The sequence below is a fragment of the Glycine soja genome, chromosome 2 (genome assembly GCF_004193775.1).
Source record: "Glycine soja cultivar W05 chromosome 2, ASM419377v2, whole genome shotgun sequence".
Lineage (NCBI taxonomy): Eukaryota > Viridiplantae > Streptophyta > Magnoliopsida > Fabales > Fabaceae > Glycine > Glycine soja.
In genome coordinates this window covers 10,214,378-10,231,005 of record NC_041003.1, presented here as the reverse complement: position 1 = coordinate 10,231,005, position 16,628 = coordinate 10,214,378, and the positions used below count along the sequence as shown (strand labels likewise).

The following is a 16,628-nucleotide window of genomic DNA, read 5'->3' as shown; positions in this document are numbered from 1 at the left end:
TAGGAAAATTGGGTTGGTTGTTTATTGGTGATCATAGTTGAATTTAGAATGAAGGTGTAGTTAGAAATATTAATCAGAAATAGTGGATGATTTAGTGGTCATGTGATTCTTAAACAATAGGAGAAAAAGTTTACATTGATTTTTCAAACTCATTATATTAAGATAATGTAAATCTATTTATAGACAAGCAAGTTGATCACTCATATTTTTAGAGATAGATTTTTCTAAATTTATACAATAGTCTAGATGGTAAGTTAAGCTCTTAATCACTTGTTGATTCAAGGTTCTAACCTGATATGTGAATTTTTATGTGTCTTTGTAATTGCTTTTTTATGAAAGTGAAAATTGGCTAACTCATGACAGCCGTGTAGACTTCCTTGAAGAAAGACAAAATCCTATGATTGAATCATTTTTATACTTTTTTAATATTATATAATATTTTAAGTAATAAAAAAATTTAGACTTGTAAAAAATTAAGATCTAAAGAATTATAAATTACTATAAATAACCAAATTATATGTATTTTTATTTATCTTAAAAAAAATTGATTGAATAAAAAATTAAAAATAAAAATAAAAATTAAAAGAAAATTAAGAAGATTAGTTCAATATCGATTCTCTATACTGGTTTAACTCTGATTTTGGGCCGATTTGACCGATTTCCACAGTCCTATTTTCAAAACATTGAATAGCATAGTAGTCAAAAAGCAAAGTTAGAACATTGAGTAAGTAAAGGGAAACTTTGTAAAATAAAAATTATAACCATGACGTTGGTGTGAGGTTGAAATATGAAATCTTACTTAAAAGAATTGAGGTTAATATCACTTGGGCCAATAATTTGGTGAAAACATTGTAAACTAAAAATGTTTTAGTATATATTTTAATTAAAAATATATTTAAAAAAATTTTGAGCTGGTTTGTGGGTTTTAGGAGGCGCCAGATCTCGCTGTTTTGGTGGTTTGGTGGTCAGGTAAGTCCTCTTATTTATTTTGTATAAAGATGATTCGGTTTCATAACTTTCATTATTTTACTATTTTTTTAAGTCTTTTTCATTTGTTTTTGTGTTATTAATTTTTTAGTTCATATGTCAGTAGGAGAATATAGGAAATATTTTGTTATTTTTTAGTTTTTAGAAAAAAGGATGTAGGAAATATTTGTTTCCATGTTGTAGTATGATGCATTTTTTATTTGTTTTTAGAAAATGATAGTAGAAGATATTTTTTTCATATTGAGTTTGCAAAAAAAAAAATCGTAAAAAAGAAGATAATAGAAAATATATGTTGGCATTTTCTAAGTTTGTATTTTAAAATATAATAAAAAATATATGTTTCCATTTTGTTACTTATAGAAAAAAATGTTGTTTTAAAAAATATAATAGAAAAATATTGTTGATAATTTTTACTTCGTATAAAAAATTATTGTCGGCATTTTTTTATTTGTAGAAAATAAAGTATTGTTGCATAAAAATTAAATTTAATACAAATTTAATGTTGTGATTTCGCTACTTTGTAGAAAAAAAAATATAGTTGAAAAAAAAAGATAAAAATCGAATAGAAAATTATTGTTGGCATTGTTTTAGTTTGTAGACAAAAGTATAATTGTAGAAAAAAATTTAATAGAAAATTATTGTTGACATTTTTTTAGTTTGTAGAAAAAAGTATAGTTGTAGAAAAATTTTAATAGAAAATTATTGTTGGCATTTTTTTACTTTTTGAAGAAAAAAATTTAGTTGTATAAAAATTAAATTTAATACAAATTTAATTTTGTGATGTTTCTACTTTGTAGAAAAATAAATATAGTTGTAGAAAAAATATGTTATAGAAAAATATTGTTTTCACATGTTGTTAGTTTGTAGAAAAACATGACCCTTCACTGCTACGATTACAGGCGATGCATGTGCCGGAAGTTGTTTGGAACCAAAAACCAGACCATGAAGATCATCTCTTACTATGTAGGCGAGACCAAGGCCAACCAGGTCGAAGTTAACATCAACATGATGAACAAACCATTGTTTTGGTTGAAATCATGGATTTATTGACACAAGCTGGTTTTCTTAGTGTTGCACAAATATCATTTTTCCTGTATGATAATAATTTGATATTAACACTTGTTGAGTGCCGAAGAATAGAGGCCACACGTTTCACATGTTAATTGGAGAATACACAATTATTCTCCAAGATGTTAATATTTTATTGGGTTTAGTCATTGACGATGAATATGTGACCCGCGTTGATTGTGATAATTGGACTCAATTATGTCATGATTTATTGGGAGTTACTCCACATGATAACTAAGCTCAATTATAGTGTACTTGAAGATTTAAGAGGAATTTTCAGTATCCATTTTTTTTTTATTGATATATTGATTTTATACATAAATGAAGTACAAACGTATGTGAATATAAGTATATAGACATCCAATAAATATAAAAATTAAGATTAAAATTATTATTTACATGAATGTAAAAGTATGAATATTTTTAAAAAATATATAAATACTATAGTATCCTATGCATTAAATCATGCCCATTATCATCCCTATTAATATCCAATGTAGCTAATTTTGAAAGATTCCTATTTCCTAATGATACATTAATAATTATTTAAATAATTTTCATTACGCATATTTTAGAGTGTATAGTAAGCAATTAGATATTGGCACGTTGACGTGAAAAGTGCACATAATACTTTAATTAAAATGCCCTGTTAGGGACATCATGTGTACATGTCTCCGCTAGACGTACTGATTCTGGTAATTGGCTGTATTTGCTTAATTCTTTTCATTCTTGTTTAGGAACTCGCGCAATATTGCCGTCAAATTTCTATTCCATAGACATTTGAGTTAAAACATAACCTTAAGTTACAAAAAAAGTTTCAAATTAATAATAATAATAAGTCCTACTTTGCTAATGTAAATTGAACAGAAATCTAAGCTAAAAAGTCAGACTTAGTAGTTGTTACTAGCTACTAGAAGCTACAAAAACAACGGCTTCTAATTTGTCTAATTAAAATAAAAAAAAATGGACAACTAAGTATAGCACTTAGTTGTGGAATAATAACTAGATGGCACATCACAAGGAAAAGAGGAAGTATCCCAAAGCAGATTATTTGACTTCCAGGCATCTCCAATATTCAAAGGCATAGTAACACTTAATGGAAACCCAATGGATCGTTGTACTACTGTCTCCAACTCCAACTCTGGGTCATCAACACGAGGCACATTCACATTAGGACCCTTTACCAATGCATAAATATTATCACAATATTGTTGTTGCTGGTTACCAAATGTGGTTTGCATATTCTCACGTAGAAATGGTATTGGGTAGCCACTACAGTGCTCTTGCAACACACCAAAGTTTGAAGCTGCATTTGTATTTGTGTCCTCTGAAGTAGTCTTGTTAAAATCTCCAAGCACTGAGGATGACATGTTCAACAGCATGGAAGAAACGTCCATTATTGTAGATTTGGGATTAGTTTCTGATGTTTCAAAGGGGGGTGATGAGAATAACAAGCTAGTGCTAAGGTCTTCATTTGAAATGGGAAAATGATCAAAGGCTTTGTAAAGCAATGGGTTAATGATGGATTTGCATGAGGCCACATCTAAGGGACAAAGAGTACTGCTATTAGTGGTTAAGGGTTGTGAATCATTGTAATTGTTAGAACAGTACTGGCTGGCTAAGGTAGTTTTCTTTGTCATTGACATGTTGTCTGAACAAAACTGGGTAGTGTTGTCTTGATCTTTGGTTAGGATATGATGATCAGAGGTTCTTGTTTCAGGTAGGGAAGAGACCCAAGAGTGAGACAAAGCTCTTTGAGCTGTAGCATTGGTTTTCTTGAATATCCTGCAGATAGCCCAAGATTCCTGCATATGTTCAAAACCAAGTTAATTAAAGAAGTCCAAAACTGATGATCTTCACAACCACAAACACTTGAAAATTGAAACTCCTGACTAACTCGCTAAAAAAAGAGATTAAGGATATGTTTGGATTCAAGACAGAAGAGTTTTTAAGATCTTTCTCTACTAAATATAGAACTTTTCTTAATAAAAAAATTCTCAAAAACTCATCCGGCGTTGTTTAAACAGACTTTTGATCAGTGTCTATTTGGTTAAGCGTTGGAATCAAGTTTTAACATAAGTTAAAAAAAAAAAAACACGTGTTCCAAGGCACAAAATCAAAAGCAACGTTGGAAGCTTTTTTTTTTTAACCCCAGTTGCGTTGAGGGAAACGCGTACACAAACACATGCAGCTTAAGTTTGGGTAAGTTTTGTTACTTACATTAGCAGGAATGGTGATCTTGTCTATGTACTTTGGAGATAGTGAGTCAGTGAGAGAAGGTAGCCTGAACTCATGCATCATCCAATCAGTTTTGACTCCTTTGGCAGCTCTACCTTTGTAAAAGACTAGGGATTTCTTGAGGCCAATGCACTTTGAACCTTCTGAGGAGTAGATAGGCCTATCAGTCCCTGTAGCTTTCCAGAACCCAGCTCCAGTTACCCTATTAGGCCTTGCACTGTTTCTGTATTTTCTGTCCCTGGGACAGTAGAAATACCACTCTTTTTCTCCTGTGGTGGCCAACTCTACACACATCAAAATCATAAATCTGTTAGATAATGTATGCCATTAGAGACCTTTAAATAATAACAAAAGAATATATAGAGAGAGAGAAAGCCAAGCTAATTAAGTTTAGTGTAATATGAACTAAGAGAGAGGTATGTGTCTTACTTGGAAGATCCCAAGGGTCAAATTTGTAGATATCAAGCTGCTTGATGAGCTCAATAGTCAAAGGGCGTTGTTGAATCTTTCTCTTGAGGTAAAACCCTACAAGCTCCTCATCAGTTGGATGAAACCTAAACCCTGGTAGCATAACTTCATCCAGTTTCTCAGCAGCATCATTATTATTTCTCTCTTCCATCATATCTAAACCTAGCTATATATCTTGTTCTAATATAACCCTCTTAATTATTAATATGGAAAAAGAAAGAGAGAGAAAGTGAGAGATCCTTTCCCCCTAAAAGAAATTTCAACCAACAACACAACTAGAAAAAAGTGGAAGCTGCTTTCAAAGAGATATATGACCTTAAAAGTTTTGAACAAGAAGAAAAGAACCCTAGAAGAAGTGCATGTGGTGGTTATGATGAGAAGTATATATTGAAATTTGAAAGACAAAGAAGAAGAAGCAGGTAAGAGTGAGAGTGGGAGTGAAGTGTAGTTAATTAGAAGTGATTATATGCTTCCTGAGAAGGGGTCTGCCTCCGAAGGATCAGCCGTTTTTTCTGGTGACTTTCAAAGGAGTGTGTGTGTTTTGCGAGAATCGCTTAAGTTTGGTTCATGAAAACATGCAAAGGGCAAAGCTCTTAATACAGAACGACTACCGAGAAAGAAAGAAATTAAAGCCATTATTAACCATTTAAGTCAATACAGTACTAGAGTTTTTCCACCATATACTAACAAGGAATCCTCATTCTCATTAGAAAATAAATACTAATTATATTGAATAAAAATTATGTGTTTCTCTTTTTAGTAAAAGTATACTAGTTTAATTTTCACATATATACTATTATTGTAGATATTTTTACAATGTTAACTAATTAAAAATCAACCTAATTAATACATTTTAAAAATAATTATAACAAAAGTAAAAAATGTTATTATGCATGATAGGATATAATAGTGTAAAATATATTTATACTTTTTTAATATATTTTATTTTTTAACATTAAAAGATAAACTGTACCTTAATTAAAGAAATTTTTTCTTTTAACGATTCTTTTTAAGACGTAAAGATTATTAAAATAAGCTTTAACTCTCCCAGAAAATATTGTATATTATGTACGAATTTGTCTATATGAGACTTATGACCTTATGGTAGAATCTCAATAAACCGCCTAATTTTGAAGCTTCCGAGGGATTACAAATCTTATATATTTAAATTACCCTTTAAACACATTAATGTCATGAAAGTTTTGGTCTATCTGCTACAAGCCAAGACATCGGATCATAGTTCCAAGTAATCAATGATATTTATGTAATAGTATAGTGTTTGAAACTTTGAAATATCATTTGGAAACGTGGACCTGAACCAGATTCCCAAACAGAGCTTAAATTTATAATTCAACAGCAAATTCCAGTCAGACCCAGTAAGGATTTTATTATTTAAGGTTTCTGGGAATTTGAAAATCCGGTTTCTATTCCATTCCCAGAGCTTCTATTCCACTGATTTTGCCAGGTTGAATCAGTTAAATATTAATTATTATTTTAAGGTTAATGTCAAATTTCTAATAACAAGAGGGCGTGTGATCAAAGTCTAATGTGGTTGAGGGGACCGCTTTGCCCTTATGGAAACCTTATTATCAAATTATTATTAATCTTAACTAAACCCTTTTGTTTATTACTACCAATGTATCTAACATTAGAGTTTGCTAAATTTCTCTGTAACATGTGCTTCATGGATATTTGACCTTGTTCCTTTAAGCTTAATTCCTTCACAAGATAGAATAAGTATTTAAATTAGTTTTTTATTTTACGGATTAAAATGTAACTTTTTATAGTTTTTTAAGGGAATTTTACAAATTAATACTACGTGTTATTTAAAAAAAAACATAAGGGAAACAATTACGTACTTAATTCCCAGATATAACCATCTATATAATATACATCAATTAGAAATGTTCTAATGACCTTAATAGATCTGACACTTTATTTATTAACCGTTGCTTTAAATTTCTTAAACATATATAATATAAACACATTCAATGAGGTGTAATTCAATTGGTAACATATGATGAATTTGTGAGAGAGAATTTGAATTTTATCCCGGCAGAAAATATACTCTTGAAAAGAAGTTAAAGACTTTAAATGTAACTAAATCTCAAATCAAAATAATTATTGTTATTGTTAATAAAAAATATAATATTAACACATCTCCTTTTCTTTTTATATTTAATCAGGTAAACCCACAATTTTCTGATAAAATCATCAATGAGGAAATGAAGTAAGTGTTACCAAACACATCAATGTATTAAATGTCCAAAGGTTTTCTTCATCTAGATGGAGGTTAAGCAGTTTCTTGTCTGCGCATGCTTGCTCACAAAACATCCTCTAACATTGCTATTTTGGAAGCTTGATTAAGGGAAATTCTTTTTTTGCATGCATATTCAAGAAAAGGAATGCCATAAAGGTTTTGGAATGCGCATATTGTTTCTGAATTATAATTGTTAAAAAAATATCAATTATCAAAATAAATTACGATGATTATAACTAGGACTATTAAGGTATTGAAGGTTTTTTATAATATCTTAATTTCTATGTGTTGTGCGCGCCTGGGCGTGGGTGGGGATGCGACAAGGAAATCAGGAAAGGATATATATGACATATCACTACATGACATTTGAGAGAAATGAACATTAAAATAAACTCACATTTCAAAATAAAAGAAATCATGGAAATGCGACCAAAGCCTTTATAAGCATGTGATCTAATATCATTTATCCTTCGGTTTGTATAGGTGCACGTACGTATTGAGAGTACACTATTTCAATATTCAAAGGTTAAAATCCTACCAAAATTTAATACAGTAGATTTTGTGAAAAGATTGGGAGATTTTTTTTTTTGTTACAAAAAAGACCCGGAGATGATAACATGTTAAAAATATAATTAGTAATAATAATAAATGTTAAGAAACTTTAAACTTGACAAATCAAATTTTGAACTTTAAACTTTGCCCCTTGTGCCTTCATGTTGAGAATTTCTTCCATATATTTAAAACGTGGCATATATACATATTTTAAGTTATTTTTATTTTATTTAATTATTGTTATAATTTTCTATTCCAATAAATAATGTGATATGATATTATAAGATAATTATTTATTATTAGTGAATTTTATTTTATATAATTAAATTAAGTGAATTTGTTAGATTACTAAATAAAATGATATATATTTAAATGAACGGTCTCCAATATATCAAATCATCAGATATAGTTTATTTTCTTCTTATCTGAAAAGTTACGAATGTCTCATTAAAAAATAAAGCGACTTTAATTAAAGAATAATCATAATTTCATTGTTCATGTTCTTAATTAATAATCACAAACATCTTACAACAATTATAAAAAAAACAATTAGATCAGGAACCAATTATACATTCAAATAATTTATTTAATTTTTAATAATCAAACATGTTATAAATCTCAGAATCTTAGTTGAATTGTCTTAAGTTATAGATTTGTGAATTATTAGATTCAGTATAAAAATAAAAAAATAAGAATTAAATATTAAATATAATCTCAATAGTTGTAGGCTTATAGCAACACAGGTTATAGGTTATTTATATAAAAAAATCATCCAAGTTGATTTCTATTTTTTTTGATAAAATTTCAATTATCACTTAATAAAGGTTGATCGACATGGTTCTTTTTAATTTAAATCTTGTATTATCATGTTTCTTTATAATTTAAGACCTGAAATATGATCATGGGATTTTGCTCTTTGGTTTAAACTTTGATAGTTGTTTTGTTTTTAAGAGAATGGATGTTAAAATAAATTTATTTATATTTGGAAATAATACTATTTCAAAAGTTAATTTGTATCCTAAATAATAAAATAAATCATCTTTGAAACATAATCATAAGTATATTTTCAGAACTTTATCTTAAAGTTTTATACGTAAAATTATTTCTGTTCACCAGATATATGAAAAACCGCCTTTAGAAAAAAGATATATGAAAAATCATACTCATTAAAGATCAATTTTACAACTTATGTACAATGTGTTTGGAATGAGTTATAAGATGTGCGTAAACTTGTATTTCTGCATCAATTTCACTAGACACAAAAGCTATAACGACATGCTTCTAATTTGACATGGATAAACATGTCACAGAATTGGAACCAAACATGTACTTAGTATCAAATTTTCTCACCATGTTGTATGTGGCCAAACACCTTACATGTTTGGCGGAGCATATGCTTTCAAAACTTGCTTTTGGAGACGAGAGAAAAATATTCTAATAAAGAGGCTCAACTTTGAAAATGTTTTCAACTTTATGTTTGGAACGGAAACCAAACAAATTCTGATATTACTTTAGTAGGCCATGTCAATAAATGGCTAGCATATGGAAAAGTTAAACTTTTTTTCCTCATAACAAGCAAATAAAAAGGATTTTAAGCTTCATCAGGAGTTTATTAAAAAAAGAATATAATAGAACTCTTAGTAAATTAAAATACATATACTTAAAATAAATAAATTCAATGAAACCAAAAAGTGAGAACTATGTAGTCGGTTCGAGTGACAATAAATTCAAATATGTTAAGTAATGTCTTAAATTTATGTCTTATAAATAAATAAATAAATAATTGAAATAAAAGATTTGGCTTAAGATATATAATTAGTCAAGGTTTATTACAAGAATTTCAATGATAAAGCACGTGAACAGAAAATACCTTAAAAAATAGTATGACAAAAATTTGCACAAATAAATTAGCCATATGCAAGTCATGGTTGCAAATATTTGCAGATTTTATAGTTTTATATATTAGCCCAGAATTATAGATCATGGCTCATGATGAGAATGTACTGTATTCCAGTAGTGAAAAAGTTCTGTGCGGGGTTGGTGACGATAAAACTTGTGGAAGGCAAATTTAATCCTCTATATTTTTGTAAACTTTGGGAATACGAATAAGTATGGGATTTCTCAATTTCTTGCTTTTAGTAAAATCAAATAAGTTTTAGCAATGGAACCTAAAAAGGGTCTTAAATTTTCTTTAAGACACCACACGTGCACTTGGCTTTGCCAAATATGTCTTTCGGGTGGACGACAAGTACCGTACAACTAATTAATGAAAAATTTCACTGAGTCAAATGGCAAACTTGGGACTCCAAATTCAGTGAAGCTCCCCAAAGTCTAGCCCTCGGTTGGAACCATTTTTGTCTGTTCTTTGACCTAGGGTTTGCTTCCCAAACGTGTAACCAAAGTTTAAAACTGAGTCAAACTCTCAAAACCCTAACATCTATGCCTCTTTCTACGTGTGTTGCACCGCCACCACTCTCAATAAGGGGCCAAAGTACGATTAGTAAAGTTTCATGAAAAGCATAAGTAAATTAATGCCGAGTTGCCATGATGACTTGTGGCCTCACTTAAAAGTTACTGTATACAAAAATAGATGCACCTTAGAGTAATAAATTCATTTAACACACCCAAAAAATGAAATACAAGTAGAGGTGAAATAATAGTTTCAGCAATTTAAAAAAGATAATCATCAGTTCAAACAAGAACAGTAAAAGTGAAATATTTTTTTACACTCTTTCCAATATAATCTTTATTATTGAATAAAATTTATGTGGGTTTCACTAGCTAAATAAATATATATGTGAGTCTCATGCATTATTAAACCAATAGAATGCACATGAATTTTAATGAATACGAGAGTATGTTACTATTACAATAGTATTCTCTACTACAAAAAATATGTGTATAACTTCTTTCTAATCTCTTTGTAGTTCCAACGTATCGAACCTCAACATAGGTGGTGTGTTTTCCCCGTTTTTATAATGCTTTGTTTGGATTAAGAGTTAAATAGAGAGAGGGGGATATATAAGAAGGAAAGGGTGGAAAAAAATTAATATGAATGATAAAAATAGAGAAGTAGAATATAAAAAATATGTTTTTTTGATAGACAAAAATAAGAAAGAAAGTATATATAGGAATTTCTCTATGCTTAGTTGAGTGAGTGGAGAAAATAAATAAATTATATAAAAAATAATTTATAATAATTAAAAAACATTTTTTAACTTAATTTTTTAAAAATATATTTAAGAAAACATGAAAAAAGAGAGAGATATATCCTCCCATTTCATTCCATTTCTAGGGGAAATTGTTTGCCGATGAGTTTCATAGAAATAACTTTTCTTCCTTAGTTCCTTCTTGTTTCTCCTCTCAAACAATAGGTTAAAATTTAATATTTCTAAAACATATTTCTCTTTCCTATTTTCTTCCACTTCATTTCTCCCCAAATAAACAATGGGTTAAACAAAATTATTTGGTTATTGCAAACAAAATCGTTAATAAAAGAGAACCAATCTAAAGTAATAAGGTCTCGAAAAAAATTATACGTTAATGGTTTTAAAAAATTACTATTAACTTTAATAATTATAATTAATAAGCTTTATTACAATAATTTTTATTACTTTTTTATATTTTTATATCACTCTTTATTAATTTTTTATAATTTATACCACTATTTAAAATAAATATGTCCCTATAGTTACTCCAACATTATTTTTTTCCCTAACTTTAAAACTATTTCTATATATAAGTTCTGTTTGAAAACACTTCTGAACCTTTTTTGGTCCTTGTCTTTGAAAAGCTTTAACATTGTTAATAGGCGTTGACTTTGACGTGCATGTGTGTTATATGTTATAGTGCATATGTTTGCACTATATTTATGTTTAGTCTATGTAATTGCATAAATTTTACTTTTTAGTTTCTACACTAAAAAATCATATATTTTAGTTCTTATACAAATACTTTCAATTCCATTTGGATCCATACCATTTAAAAAAAACTTAATGTTGTTAGCATTGAATTATGTAGCATTGGTGTGACATTGGCATGTATTATATCTCAAAATTATTTGTTTTAGTTCTTGACAAACATTTTTTATGTTTTAATCTTTATTAACAGCTTTCTTGCCTTGATTTCTTGTCCTTCACCTTATCTATCTCCTTCTTTTCTTTTTTGGTATAAATTCCTCTCTCCTTTTATTTTGCAAGTTATTGATGCATTGCATTTTATTCCATATATTTCATATTTGTTCGTATAAGTTTGCATTTATTTTGTGTTTATTAGGACAAGTTGTCTATTTGTTTTCTCTAATTTTTATAACATGTGACTTTTTTATATTTATTTTGTGTTTTTGGTCCTTATAAAGGTGAATTACTTAAAGAGATTATCATTAAGGGTGGATAAACGGGTCCAGGTCTATGGACTGGCCCGTGGGACCCGCAGTTCGCGCGGGTTACAGACCAATTTTTTTAAACGATCCATGATTATGTCATATTTTTGGACCCACTCCGATTAACCCGCGGACTATGCGGGTTTGACCCATGGGGTCCGCGGGTTGCTCGCAGCTCGCATTAAGTTTAATTTGTATGACCCTGACCCAGTTATATTATGTTTGATTTTCTCTTTTTCACTTTAAACTTTTCTTTTAAAATAAATATTTAAAGATAAAAATAAAAGATTTAAATTAAAAGATGATAAAGATAAAAAAGGATAAGATAAGAAAAATAAAAAATAACAGAAATAAAAGATTAAGATAAAAAAAGATAAGTGATAACATACTAAAAATCTTCCTTTTTGATATTTTCTCGATTTTTTTTCTTTTAATCTATCCTTTTCATATTTGCAAGCTATAAATAATAAAAATATCAATTCTTATCATTTAAGCTAAAACTAATTATTAAATAAATATTTTTAAATATATTTCAATATATTTTTATTATAAAAAATAACCCACATCACATTTAGCAGTTATCATTGTAGCAGGCTAAGAACATTTTTTTCTCCACCACGCAGTTACGGGCACCCACAAATCATACGACTCTTTCCCTTACAAGGAAAACAAAACGCGACTCACACTCACGCAGTCACGCGACACACCACAGCGGCACAACCTCGGCCTACCACCGCGCCACCACGCAAAGTACATCTTTTCTCTCTCTAGAATTTGTTTTTATCTTATTTTTGTTGGGACTGATTCATTGTTGTTGTACTCTTAAATATGGAGATGGAGAAGGCTCAAGCTACTTCAAATATGGAATCATTTGTTATTGGAGATGTTTAAATTTCATGTTTTAGATTTATTACTTGGATTTTCTTTTGTTAAGACATTATTTATTTTATTGATGTAATTGACTAATTTTTGAGATTTTATTTACATCTATATTAAACTTAATTTGATTGTATTGTATTTTTATTAAAATTGAAATTCTTTTAAAACTAGGCCCGCGGACCGGCCCGTTTGACCCGCGGGGTCCGTAGGGCGAGGGCAGACCAATTTATTTAGTCCGTGTAAGAAACAGGACAAATTGGTCCGGTTCGCTGTCAATGCCGGCTTATGCGGGCGGGCCTTACGCGGGGTGGGCCGGCCCGCTTACCCACCCCTAATTGTCATGGATGTTTGAGGTTCTATGTTTCGAGTGACTTTGATATAGAGAAAGAGCATTTGGAACCATGTTGAATCTTGGATCAAGCAAAGGAAGGACCACATGCAACTACGTAAGATAAATGAAGAAAGGTGACAAATTTGATAGCTAGAGGACATGACATATGTGCAATGTTTTGATGATGTATTTAGTTGTAGGCATAGAAACGACATGAGACCAATGCCTAAATTTCAAGGACGATATTATCTATAACTTTTGTGAAAACACCAAATCAAGAATCTCATATCTTTTGTCTGCAACACTTTATTTCACATTTGTTTGTCTTGTGTTTTAATTGTAATGGGTTGGGGGCTCTTTTAGGTTTTTACGTTTAAATTAATAGGCATTTTAGAAATTTTTTTAACAATCTTCAACCTGAGGAAACCCCATGAGGGAGGTGATGACTCTAGGCCTCGGATTGAAGATGATTGTTCTCTTCTTCTTAGTATTCTATTGAGGCTTGGCCTTTGATTGAATAATGGATTTTTAATTAAATTATCTTGGTATTTTGTTAAGTTCTTTTATTGGTTCCTTGTTAATTTATTGATTTTCTTTATGTGAAGCAATTGATCACTATTAAATCATTGACATGTGCATTAAATTGTTACAAGTAGTAAAGTAACGGAAATCCAAGTGTCGAGTCCACATGAACTTTACTTGTACTTAGATTTATGCAAACCTAATTTTCAAGCAATAGAAGAGATAAAGAATTGTAAGTGGAAATTATAAGGCAAAAGTAAAAGATAAGAGAACAAGAAAAATAAACAATAACTTAAATGCGAAGAATGAATTCAGAATGCAAATGTGTTGGGGTCTATCATACCAAAATTACTTGTGATGCAATGTTAATAATTTTTCTCTATCTAATGTTATCATAGTTTTTACCTGCATCTACTATGATACTCTATCTTTGGTTTCCCTCATGAAGAGCTTAACTTATCTATTTTCTCTCTTAAATTCCTTTGCAAAGATGAAATAGTAAATTATATTAAGATTAAATATGCATGAAATAGGCTAAACAAACATCACTCTATTCCTAGACATGATTTCATTTAGATGTCCTTTCCCAGTTCTCTAGAAAATAACCATTTTCCAATGCATTATGATGTGAACCTGAGTAGGAGCGGATCATTTGATACAGGCTACGGAGATTTGGATGACGCCACTTCCAGTAAAGGAAGATAAGTCAGGGTAGACGTCACAAGAATTACCTTGATAAGTCTGAGATTGGTTCAACAAGGAACTCAGAGAGAAACTCTCACCAAATTTTATCAAATGCCAAAAGTTTTTTTTTATTGAAAATAAAAACCAATACTTATAATGTATCTGAACAAAAAGATAAAAATAGACATGAGCCTTCTAAACAGTTTGGGCCAAAATTACAATAAATAAAAATTATAACTAAAAATATATTTAACTTGGGCCTTTAAATTAGTTTGGGCCTTCAGCAACAATTAATAGTCTTGATAGTGTCTTTGCCTATGGGCCTTCATCCTTCTCCACTTGGGCCTTCATCCTTCTCCACTCAGGGGTTTTATCCTTCTCCACTTGGGCCTTCGTCCTTCCCCACTTGGGTCTTTAGCCTGTATTTGGCCAGTTTCAGGATTCTCATCATTCCCTCCTTCTTGGAAAACATTTGTCCTCAAATGTCCAAGATCATCACCAGGTTCAAGTACCACTTCCTTTCTTTTCGTTGAACCTGTCTTGTGCACTAAGCAAACTATTCCAATCTTCAACTTTTTTTTCAAAGTTTTTTTTTCAAGTTTTTTCATTAATTTTTCCTCCAAAGCACTTGTAATTTCCTTCTTTTGAATCTTGTTGGTTAAAAATTAAAATGATATTAAAATCCTCATTAGTCCATTTGAACAACAATAAAGTAGAGGAATTTTAATCATTCTTAGTCAAAATTGACTATCAATTAAACCAAAATTTCGCAATTATCAATCACCATTTTTCATAACCTTAGATGTTTAGGAAAGAACTAAAAGGTAAACCTAACCATTGGAACCATAAGGAAGGAACTTAGGTTTTAAATCACAAAAGTAGATTTAATCCTTTGAGGATCAAATGAATTAATTAACAAATAGCAATATGGGTCTAATTGAACATATAACTACCATAAAATTAGGGGTCAATTCGATTAGATACACCAATGTGTCTTAAGAGGGAACAAAAATTATCATAGATTAATTCAATTTCAAAGAGAACCAATAAGAACAATTAGGTTGGAAAATTAGCCTATTAAAAAATCATTGTGTGAACTCTCAATTCTAAAAAATTTCTCATATTTGATTTTTATCTAATTATTGTTATTCTTTCTTTATTTTAATTTACTTTCCATTTTTATTTTATTCTCAATATTTATTCTTAATCAAATAATGTTTCTGTTTTTATCTTCTTAAATCACAATAAATTAGTAATAATAAAACACAATGCCTTTGGAAGAATGATAAATTTTATTATTTGACAATGATCGTACACTTGTGATTTTTCTCACATTGATCAATTACATTTCTTCTATAAATCCTCTCACATTAATCAATTCTTATTGATCATATATAATTGGAGAGTTTTAAGGTTACAAAATATGATCAGCCATGCAAGTTAACTAGTATAAGATTATTCTAATTTAACTAATAATTTCAAATTTGAATGCTTAAAATATACTGTAATTACGTTTAAATTCAATATAAAGAATTATGTCACCTATAAGTATTACCTAATAACTCAAGTTTATTAGAATGAGTCAAATAAGAAAAGGCTAAGGTAGTTTAAATTTAATAATATAGTGGAAGAAATTCCTACATCTACTTTAAGATCTTTGGACTAAATAATCAAAATAGTCTTTTAAATTATAGGCACCATCCATTAATTTTTGAAATTATAAAAAATAAATTTTAGTCTTTGAAATTAAAAACTAGTAGTAGTCATTTTAATCCTTATTGATTTTAATAACTATCAGTCACGGGATAGTCATTTTGATCTCTCCCTTTGGTATGCTTCTGGCAATTTGGTCCCTAACACACCAAGGTCCAAATCAACATATGATTATCAAATTTAAATTCAAATTGATAGTAAATAAATTCAAAGGCTAAACTATTTGATTTTATATAAAAATTGAATCAATTGATAATATTAATTGTAAGGATATTTGTGAAATTAGGGAATATATATTTTTATAATATCAACAACAAATTAACAAATATTTATAAATTAAAATGTGTTATTCACTCCTTTCATGTAAAATTGCACTCTACATATTTTGAAAAATGTTTCCCAAATTTACAAAATTGGCTCTGTCAGCAAGTCAGCATCATTCTTTCACCGCTCGCAAAGCAACCTTCACAATTATCTTTCACCACTCTACAGCTAAGCCCACGTACCAGCCACTACTTACAATTTTGCATTAATCCAAATCTTTT

The 16,628-nt window shown here is 29.3% G+C and overlaps 1 protein-coding gene across 1 annotated transcript; it reads right to left on the bottom strand.

The window, feature by feature from the left end:
• Positions 1–2,822: 2,822 nt before the first annotated feature.
• Positions 2,823–5,220, bottom strand: LOC114386466 (protein FEZ-like). The gene is made up of 3 exons (XM_028346480.1): positions 4,723–5,220; positions 4,276–4,577; positions 2,823–3,860 (listed from the first exon to the last, which is right to left on the bottom strand). Exons 1-3 carry the CDS (start codon positions 4,913–4,915, stop codon positions 3,027–3,029), a joined length of 1,329 nt encoding a protein of 442 aa, XP_028202281.1. The 5' UTR covers positions 4,916–5,220; the 3' UTR covers positions 2,823–3,026.
• Between the last annotated feature and the right edge of the window lie 11,408 nt (positions 5,221–16,628).

Excerpts from the sequence above, each read along its gene's own strand:
- LOC114386466 (XM_028346480.1), bottom strand. The coding sequence starts at position 4,915 with ATGATGGAAGAGAGAAATAATAATGATGCTGCTGAGAAACTGGATGAA. Across the intron at positions 4,578-4,722 it reads TGACCCTTGGGATCTTCCAA|AGTTGGCCACCACAGGAGAA; the intron begins GTAAGACACATA and ends TGATGTGTGTAG. Across the intron at positions 3,861-4,275 it reads AGATCACCATTCCTGCTAAT|GAATCTTGGGCTATCTGCAG; the intron begins GTAAGTAACAAA and ends GAACATATGCAG.